Source organism: Mizuhopecten yessoensis, unplaced genomic scaffold, assembly GCF_002113885.1.
Source record: "Mizuhopecten yessoensis strain PY_sf001 unplaced genomic scaffold, ASM211388v2 scaffold4513, whole genome shotgun sequence".
Taxonomy (NCBI): domain Eukaryota; kingdom Metazoa; phylum Mollusca; class Bivalvia; order Pectinida; family Pectinidae; genus Mizuhopecten; species Mizuhopecten yessoensis.
Window position 1 is genome coordinate 125,897 of NW_018405584.1, and position 10,118 is coordinate 136,014.

Consider the following 10,118-nt stretch of genomic DNA (forward strand, 5'->3'; position numbering starts at 1 on the left):
CAGTAATGGTCTATAACAACACTGCAAAATTAAAAATACAACCTGTGCATGTCTAAGTTTCTTCTATTTATAGACACTGGCCAAAATGCGTAGTTAAAAATAATAAATATCATATATATATATATAAATACTGGCAATCGTTATACATTTACAATGTATGCTACCTTATGTATAAATCAAACTTGTAATTTGTTTGTAGAGTTATCTCCCTTAATCAGCATTACTCATTAAGTATATCTTACAGGTTTCTCAATAGGACTTCTGTACAGAAAATGACTAATGCATCTAACAGTACAGTAGAACACGTCTTTCAATCTCATTAACGCTAGGAAATTGTACAAGTTTTGATAGTAACGTCACACATACATGGCACTTGTCTCCAACATGATAACATATTCAAATAAAAAGGTGACGTAGCTTTGATCTCTTCACAGATAAACTAAAAGTTTGAAATTGACATTTTTAGTAAAGGTAATATTCAGTTTGTTCCGCCATCTGAATCACCTTACAATGACAACAGGCATGCATTGTGGATTAAATACATGTACCGGTACTGTTACATTTCAGGAACATTTTTTTCGTCAACAATGACATGACCTTTATAAACCACATTAAATGTTCCAGCTTCACCAACCTTACATTAATAATACCTGAGAAACTTCAGTTGTCATCAAACAAAAGGTCTAATCGACCTGTATCACTCACCTATGAATAACTTGACTAATGAAGTATCAAAGATGTGAACATTACTGGGCATTTAAAACATTCAAAGCGTAATACATATACTCAGCATTCGATGAGAATTTCTGACCTCTGACAATCTCCTTTGGCACAACCTACGATGTGATGATAGATGACTCGTAGTCATGATCGTGACAGAGCTGGAACGATACACTTAAAGCATTCATGTTTACTGGTATGTGTTGCTAACATAAATATGTTTCCTATAACATGAACTCATTCACCCCTGAAGACACATTTGAACTCTTCCAATTCAAAGCTTGGAATAGTTCATTATAAAATTTCAGGGGTGAATGACTTAACATGAGGATCTAAGCGACCCCAATTTATAATCGTTAAAAAGTAGATTGGGTTTCACACATTGTAAAACTTATTTACCATCGTCCTTTCTAGTGGTGGTGGATTTAAGGCTGCTGGTACAATGGTGTATAAGATTTTACGTTGATACTTTTACAGGAGCCCGTTTCACAAAAGGTTGTTCACTTGTGGAAATTATGCAGTTACAAAATGTTTAAATTGGAAAGCATTGCTGCCATTTCAGAACCTCTTTAAGGTTAATTAATGTTTGTGAAAATGTAATACACCATGATACACAGATATTGAGTGAAGATACATTTATTACCAGCTATTTCAATTCTTAATCATGACTCAATGAGCAATCGTCCCAGCACTAAGATCACACTACAGTACACAGAATGATTTCATATGCTTTACAAATGGCAAAATAAATTCATGAAAATTGGCAAAAACTACCAATATCATTGTTTTTTTAATATATTCAAAACAAAATTCTTTTCCCATTGTTTAGATACATTGTATAGATTTCTAATAGGATATTTATAACGAAATGCCCATTAAGTAGTATAATGATCTAGTTAAACAAAAGGTTATCGTCATGTGACATTTATCTACCAATCAGATACAGATCTGAGTTCACCTATTGTGATATTTGATTAATCTAGCAGTTGTCGTTCTGTTCATTTTTTGCCTCATGAATTACATCAGATGCCACATTTTGAAAACAATTGACCAACAAAGCGAATATCAGCTTGACAGTTCTAGTACAACAAGGGTGGGATGCTGGCTGTTGTGTACCTACATGGTTACAGTATAACAGCCCAAGTCACAGCACTTTGATTTCACCAACAATACCAGGTAAACAGACTGATCTCCCTTACACTTCAGAGGCACAATACTGGTAGCACTGGTGTAGACACCAGTCGAGAATCTCGCATGTTGACAACAGTCCAGATCCTGATATGTTGACAAAAGTCCAGATTCTAATATGTTGACAACAGTCCAGAACCCGATATGTTGACAACAGTCCAGATTCTAATATGTTGACAAGGGTCCAGATTCTGATATGTTGACAAAAGTCCAGATTCTAATATGTTGACAACAGTCCAGATCCTGATATGTTGACAAAAGTCCAGATTCTAATATGTTGACAACAGTCCAGACCCTGATATGTTGACAAAAGTCCAGATTCTAATATGTTGACAACAGTCCAGAACCCGATATGTTGACAACAGTCCAGATTCTAATATGTTGACAAGGGGCCAGATTCTGATATGTTGACAACAGTCCAGATTCTAATATGTTGACAACAGTCCAGAACCCGATATGTTGACAACAGTCCAGATTCTAATATGTTGACAAGGGTCCAGATTCTGATATGTTGACAAAAGTCCAGATTCTAATATGTTGACAACAGTCCAGAACCCGATATGTTGACAACAGTCCAGATTCTAATATGTTGACAATAGTCCAGAAACTGATATGTTGACAACAGTCCAGATTCTAATATGTTGACAAGGGTCCAGATTCTGATATGTTGACAACAGTCCAGATTCTAATATGTTGACAACAGTCCAGAACCTGATATGTTGACAACGGTCCAGAACCTGATATGTTGACAACAGTACAGATCCTGATATGTTGACAACAGTCCAGAACCTGATATGTTGACAACGGTCCAGAACCTGATATGTTGACAACAGTCCAGATCCAGATATGTTGACAACAGTCCAGATCCTGATATGTTGACAACAGTCCAGAACCTGATATGTTGACAACAGTCCAGATTCTGTTATGTTGACAACGGTCCAGATTATGATATGTTGACAACGGTCCAGATTCTGTTATGTTGACAACTGTCCAGATTCTGATCTGTTGACAACGGTCCAGATTCTGATATGTTGACAACGGTCCAGATTCTGATCTGTTGACAATGGTCCAGATTCTTATATGTTGACAACGGTCCAGATTCTTATATGTTGACAACGGTCCAGATTCTGATATGTTGACAACGGTCCAGATTCTTATATGTTGACAATGGTCCAGATTCTTATATGTTGACAACGGTCCAGATTCTGATATGTTGGCAATTGTAACATACAGTATTACTGTGTCAATCAACAATTAAAACCTACAGTCTACAGTTTGCAATATCTTCACTAATGCTATGTCATATGTAAAATACGGGATGTATATAATTGATTGTGTCTCTTTGTAAATACAGCCTGTATCCAGGACATAATCAACCTGTAATAATGGTGGTCTCTTGCCTGTATTTTAATTATACAGTCGACATTTGCGTGAATGACTCAATACACAGGAACATGTTAAGCTAAATATCCACTAAATATATTAATGTGTAACAATTCATTATTACTGCTCACAAAATTGATTAAAAATCGACATATGAATATCATTGTTTACTGGTCCTTAGAACCAGAATTTGTAAAATGCCACAAACCGACCAATCACATTACCAAGCTCCATTGAATGACCAATCTGTTACATGGTGACCACTGTATATGTTCCATTGGTCGAGAACTTGACCAGTCAGTCTTTAAAGAATGACCACTAGGTCCCAGTGGTCAAATACTGACCAGTCACACAATAATAATAAATAAGATAGCTATCACAGAAGTAGAAGAGTATTCCTAAGGTCTCCAGACGTCACTGTTTCTTGTTCTTCGGCATATTTGGGCTCTCCGGTGGTGTAGTCACACTCGATGATTTGGACGAAGAGGACTTCCGACCTTTCAGAGACAGCCGCCGGGCTGTCCGAGCAATCATGTTGTTTTCGAACATTCCCGAGTCACTACCTGTTGGTACATAGAAATACTGACAATTATTTAACCATTAAATCCACTCATGTATTTAAAAAAAAAAAAAAAAAAGTGAGAAAAAAAACATTCGGACTGTTAATACATGACACTGTTTGGTGTTAAATGCACTGAATAATTAATTATTCCAAAAACAATGTAAAGGAAGATGGTGATTTGGAGATTAAAGTTAACAAGATATTTATTTTGATTTTCTAAATTACTGTCATCTGACCCTCAATCCAAGCATTCTAAGACAACCCTTGTACTAGTTCTAGGGAAATGAATGTGATTGAAACAGATACTGGTATATTACAACAATGAAAGGTATACTTGCTGTCATTAAATACACTTTTATCAACCACAAAATATTGGAACTTATCAGTAGTACAGACATTTTTTCTGGGTTAATTTATTATCAAAACATATTATGACATTCAGAGAAATCTGCATCAGGATAGCCATTTAGTCATACACTGTATTGAATAATTATAAAAGCAAATTTTCACCTATTAGGAAATCTCCAGCAGCATGGGGAAATGTATCTACAAAACTTAGATCAAAGTAGAACTTAGATCAAAGTAGAACCTAGATCAAGGGTTGTTTGGAGGGAAGGGATGGCATATACACAAAAACCAAGATCAAGGTATAACCTAGATCTAGGGTTGTGTTTGGCGGGTTGGTTATACAAATCCCCAGATCCCGAATTTTGTTCAGATGTACCTAAGGGGGAAATAAGCACCCAAATATTTTGTTTCCCAGCACCACTTTACCTGGATCAGGATAAAAACCTTAGATGCAAAGATAAGCAAGGGACTAGTGCCTCATTATAAACTTAGTCCTGCACCAATCTAGAAATACAGCAGAACCTGTCCTGAGTTACCTCCCCTGACACAACAATGGCGGGTACATCAAGTCAGGTTATGTAGTGTAACTAACTTGAAGCATCATTTACCATATTGAAGTAACCACAAGTACCAATAACCAGAACAAAAGGCCTGTGAACTCACCCAATTCTGAACTACAAACAATACTATAGGACATCAATGCCACATTTGATTACAATGCGACATTTCACACAATGGCCTCCTTACCTGAAGACAGACTGTAACCACTATGTAGTAAAATATATATTTTCATAAACTTTGCTAACTATATATTTTTCTGAAAAACACATTCTGTGAGAATTTTCTAAACATTTGCTTATGCAGTAAATCACCATACATACATATTTATTTGCAATTTTTTTAACTTTTAAAATAGAAAATATACTATCTGTATTTGTTCCTTATAAACTTAAAAACCTAGGAATTAAAATCTGAAAGATACATTTGTACAAGATAGCATATAAAAGATTCTCATTAAATATAAAGAGTAACAAGTTTTTAGAAGTTGAGATGCTGAAAAAAGGTAAAAAGTTGCATACATGTAAATTTATATATTCAAATGGTAGCACTTCACAAACTATTCACCATGGCTTCATGCCAATTAGTTCTAAAGAAGAAGAAGATGAGCTTTTAAAGAGGCTCTTGATGGTTTGAGCCAGAACTGAGCTCCATTCAAACATAACATTGTCCAGTAAATAAACTTCTTATAAGAAAACCAATTTATGAACATGCACATTTGTTTTATGTATGATTTAGACATCAAATTCATTCAAAGTTATAAACATAGTCCCCATGCTGTCAACACTACTGGTCAACAAGTGGGTGGTCAGCTTGTGAAAGACAAGTCCAGCATACATAAATAATAATAATAATAATAATAATCAAGGTTCCTATATACCGCTTTATCACAACCTAGATCGCAGGTCGTCTCAAAGCGGTTTACAAATTATTATCCGTGGTTATAAGGACTTTGCAACCAGCCAACATCTGTTCAGCTCCCTGGGGAACATACAGCCGATGCTGCCATTTCGGAGCTCACAGCTAGCATTCAACAATTCTAGCACTTCCCAACCACATATTCATTTATAGCTGAGTAGACTGGAACAAGCAGAGTTAAGTATCTTGCTCAAGGATACAACACTGTGCAGCGACTCGAACCCGCAACCCTTCTGTCAAGGGCCCGGCGTCCTACCACTAGACTACCGCACCTCCCCAAATTTGGTAAACCAGTTTTTGATATCAGGATATACATCATCCTGGTATCAAAGTTTGTATATAAATGATGTCGATTATAGCATTTGTCATTCATTTAGAAGAAACAAGTCAACTTGACCATCTCTTTTATCCTAAACAAGACTAATCTTCACCATGGATTTGACAAGCAAAGTCCTGAGTCAGACTCATTTGCCAACTCGTGATTACTGGTATGTCCATGTGAGATTTGTTTCAGCAGACGATTAAATCTGTTCATCAATTAATAAAACTCTTCTTAAAAAGGCTGTAACAAATTCATTTGTAGTTCTTTCAAATTTTCTGATTTCAAAACAAGCATAAGACCATTATATTTTCTTTTGATTTAAAAAAGAAAGTTGGAGCACCTTTTTTCATCTTTTTAATACACAGACTTTTTGGTTGCAGGTTACCTCTTTTAGCCATATAATTCTTCATAATTCTCCCAAGGAATTCCAGAAAATATCGAAATTTCCAACTGAAAAGAGTTATTGGAAATCAAATCATCTTGTTAATACGACAGAATCATTCATTTTCCCACCCTGGAATTCTGACTCCAAAACATATGAAGCAGACAAATTCTGAAGAACTACACACCAATTTGGCATCTAAGCAAAGGTTCAAGGCTCTTCAATGGCAGCTAGAAAATGTTTAATGTTTCAATATTTTTTTGGTCAAACATAACACTGTATATACTTGTATCCATATTGCGATTATAATAAAAAAGCAAACAGGCACATTTAGGATGACAAGCTTAGTGACGGGTAACTTGTATATATTAGAATCAAAACATGCACAATAGTAACAATTGAACTCTGCCTCCTCCTCATGGTGTGCTCGATGATACTAACACATAAGGGCAGTAAGGGACTTTCCGATTAACACATCACATAAAAGCAGCAGTTATTTCGTATGCATATTGGTTTTATTGACTTATTCAATCAATCAAAAAATTTCCAATCTATGTTTTTGTGAAAGCCTTTTAGGTTGTCAAAATATTTGAGTTTGATACCTTCAGGTCTTGAAATGTGAACAGACAGTTCAAGTAATGCATTTTTTCAATTTCTAGAAAGTCATTTCCTTAATTCTGGCCTGTAACCAAAATGGTCAAAGTCTTCATAAGCTCAACAAAATATACAACAACCAAACCTTTTCGATTTATTATTAACCATAGTACCTAGTTTGTTTTTATATTGTTTTTTTTGCTGCTGATGAAAACATAACATATTAACTCATTCACCCCTGAAGTTTCATGATGAACTATTCTAACCTTTGTTTTGGAAGAGTTCAAATGTGTCTTCATGGGTGAATGAGTTAAAAGGATTGATTAACTCATTCACCCCTGAAGACACATTTGAACTCTTCCAATTCAAAGGTTGGAGTAGTTCATTATAAAATTTTAGGGGTGAATGAGTTAACAACCATGCTTTGTTCACTTCAGCATCGAATATACAAAAGCTCATTGGTCTGTGCAAGTATACCAACTGACTGTGTGACTTGACAGCTGCAGAGAGGAAATCTTATGCCTTTCAGAAACTTATTTTAATGCAAATTTCCCCTAATGAGTCACAATTTTACTATATACACAGAACAATGAGCTATTGTATACAAAGCTACATGTCTTTTTCATTGTTTTCTTCAGCTACATTTCTACATCAGACAGATGTACGAGCAATATCAATGTCTGAGATTGTTGTAAATACAGCCATAGTAAAAGGCACCATGCGTAACAGGCCAACCATTCACTCAGAAGGACGTGCAAAAGATGCACGCTGTTGCATAAATTGTCTTTGATAATTTGCATACCAACTTTTATAAGTGGCCAACAAAGGGAATCCAGGTCAATTCCTCTTATCGCAACGGAAACCTCAACACCGACCTCGCCAGTAACCTAGAGAGAACTCCATCTTCTTTTTCAATAATTAATTATAACATTCAAGTATTTCTTATAATAAAAAGTTATTCTTCTGTCTCAAGTATTTGATTGTCTAAATTTCATAAATTAACTTACAAAAAAAATCATCTGGATTTCTAGTTTTGAAATTGTGTAATAAAATATATGTCAAATAAGGTTGATTTGATACAGAAAACTGTCATAACATCATGTCCCCTATTAGATTTTTTTTGTTTTTTTCACACCAGAGGAATATCTGATATTCAAATTTCAAAAGTTGTTTTAATATTTGACATCAAAATGTCAAATATAAAACACAGACTGCCTCACAGTGAAATCAATTAGAAATAGACTTTTGTTCATAATGAAATAAAAATCTTTTATTTTTTTATGACAAAAATGTATCTCCTTTTATCTCCTTTGTTTAGTTACAGACGTATTACAAGTGTGGGGGTAAACATATATTGTACATAATTACGAATGGTTCAGTAAAACACATGTGCAAAATGTTTCAAATTCAAAAACTTAAAACATCAAAATATTGTGACATGAACCAAGAAAGAACCAAAAAAAACCATTCAGCAGTAACTAAAAACACAATCAGCAGAAACTAAATCAAAACTTCAATGGAAAATAAATCATAACATGCATAAACACATGCCTGATTGTAATTGTACAACAAAAATATAACATAAACAAACTGAAATATGTTAGGAAAAAAAACGTTCAAAATGACAAATTGTAATGTAAATGAAAATTCTGTAAATGAGAACATGAATATTCATTTTTCTATCAAATAATTTGTTAAGATAATGATATTGATGATGAAGACTGTAAACAATTTAAACATGAAAATGATGATTTTCTTTCAAAAAGATGATGACAATAATGTGCCTTAATGATATATGATTAAAAAGATGATAATATTTATGGTTCCAAGATATATCTAAAATGTGTCATTTTGAATTGTTATGAACTAAACATTCTACGAGCCAACAGGAGACTACACGTTGACAACACAGATGGTGAATGACTTACCAGACCACCTGCCTCCGTGGATCAGTTATAGACTAGACAACAATAAAACGAGACAGATTATTGTCCGACACAAATTGTATTACAATGTTGAACATGAGGATCACAGTTAAAAATTAACGGAGATTTCAACTCCAATCACGACACAAATTGTACTGTTTCACTCTCAATACAAGGATAATAGGACACATATTCAGATCTCACTGGTGAAGGGAGACAATTCAAGGGAGACAATCCACATGTGTTTAGTTAGAACACAAGACAAATGGCATTAACCAAGTTGTCAACTTTGAACATGATGGGAAAATAATAATCTTTACACTGTGATTTGAAGTTAGAACACAATTGGTATTACTAAGTTGACGACTTTGCACAATAGGAAGATTAATAATATTGTTTTTAACATTTTGTTAGAACAGGAGACAAAAGGTATAACTTACTGGTGGATTTGCACATTTTGCGTGGCTTTACATGGAAATTATTATAAATAAGAAAATAATATTATGTACTTGACAATCAAAACAATAGACAAATTTAGATTCCTTCAAAATACAACATCATATCAATTTCTATTGCGAAAAAACCCCAAATGGACTTTTTTCCCCCACCCACTACCAAAATTTGACAAGAGGTGAACTGTTAAGGAAAAGCATTGCATCACTTTTGCAAACATTTTATTTAGTTTTTAAGCATCTGTTTGGTAGAGTAGTTGAAACTGACATCCTCAACACTGGGAAAGATAACTGTTTGACTAAAGGAATGGCTGGCCTTGTAATTTGGGTTTAAGTGAAAAATACCACAAATATTACCACACACATACATGTAGCACCTAATGGATTAGTTCGCTAAAAACTGACCATAATTGCAGGCTAAAATATTCTGATCGGTTGCCTGTTGATTAGAATTTTTGAGCCTGCGATTATGGCCAGTTTTAGCAGACTACTAGGGGATATTTGAGAACAAGAGGCCCATGGGCCTTAACGGTCACCTGATATATTTATACAGAGAGTTGATTTTGTTTTTAACATGAACAGAAATATTATTCAAAGTGACAAAAAACAATAAAACCACCTTACTCAATATCTAGCATACAGATTTCAGACTAAAAGGTATTTGAAACTAGCACCTCTGATTCTAAACAAGGAAAATGAAGAAATTTTAGCACACTGACTCCTTTGAGCCCCACCCTACAGCCCTTGGGGGTAGGGCTGGCTCAAA

General features: G+C 34.5%; 1 protein-coding gene across 5 annotated transcripts in view; it reads right to left on the reverse strand.

Moving 5' to 3' along the window:
• Positions 1–2,306: 2,306 nt before the first annotated feature.
• LOC110449179 (ral GTPase-activating protein subunit alpha-1-like) overlaps positions 2,307–10,118 on the reverse strand; it is a 73,664-nt gene continuing 65,852 nt past the window's right edge. For 4 of the 5 annotated variants that reach the window (XM_021495872.1, XM_021495871.1, XM_021495870.1 and 1 more), the window contains one exon: positions 2,307–3,854. In XM_021495872.1, coding sequence (XP_021351547.1) covers positions 3,706–3,854 — 149 coding nt within the window. In that variant the 3' untranslated portion in view covers positions 2,307–3,705. Of the gene's footprint in view, positions 3,855–8,903; positions 8,936–10,118 lie in introns of all 5 variants that reach the window. The other variant, XM_021495873.1, reaches the window with a different exon arrangement.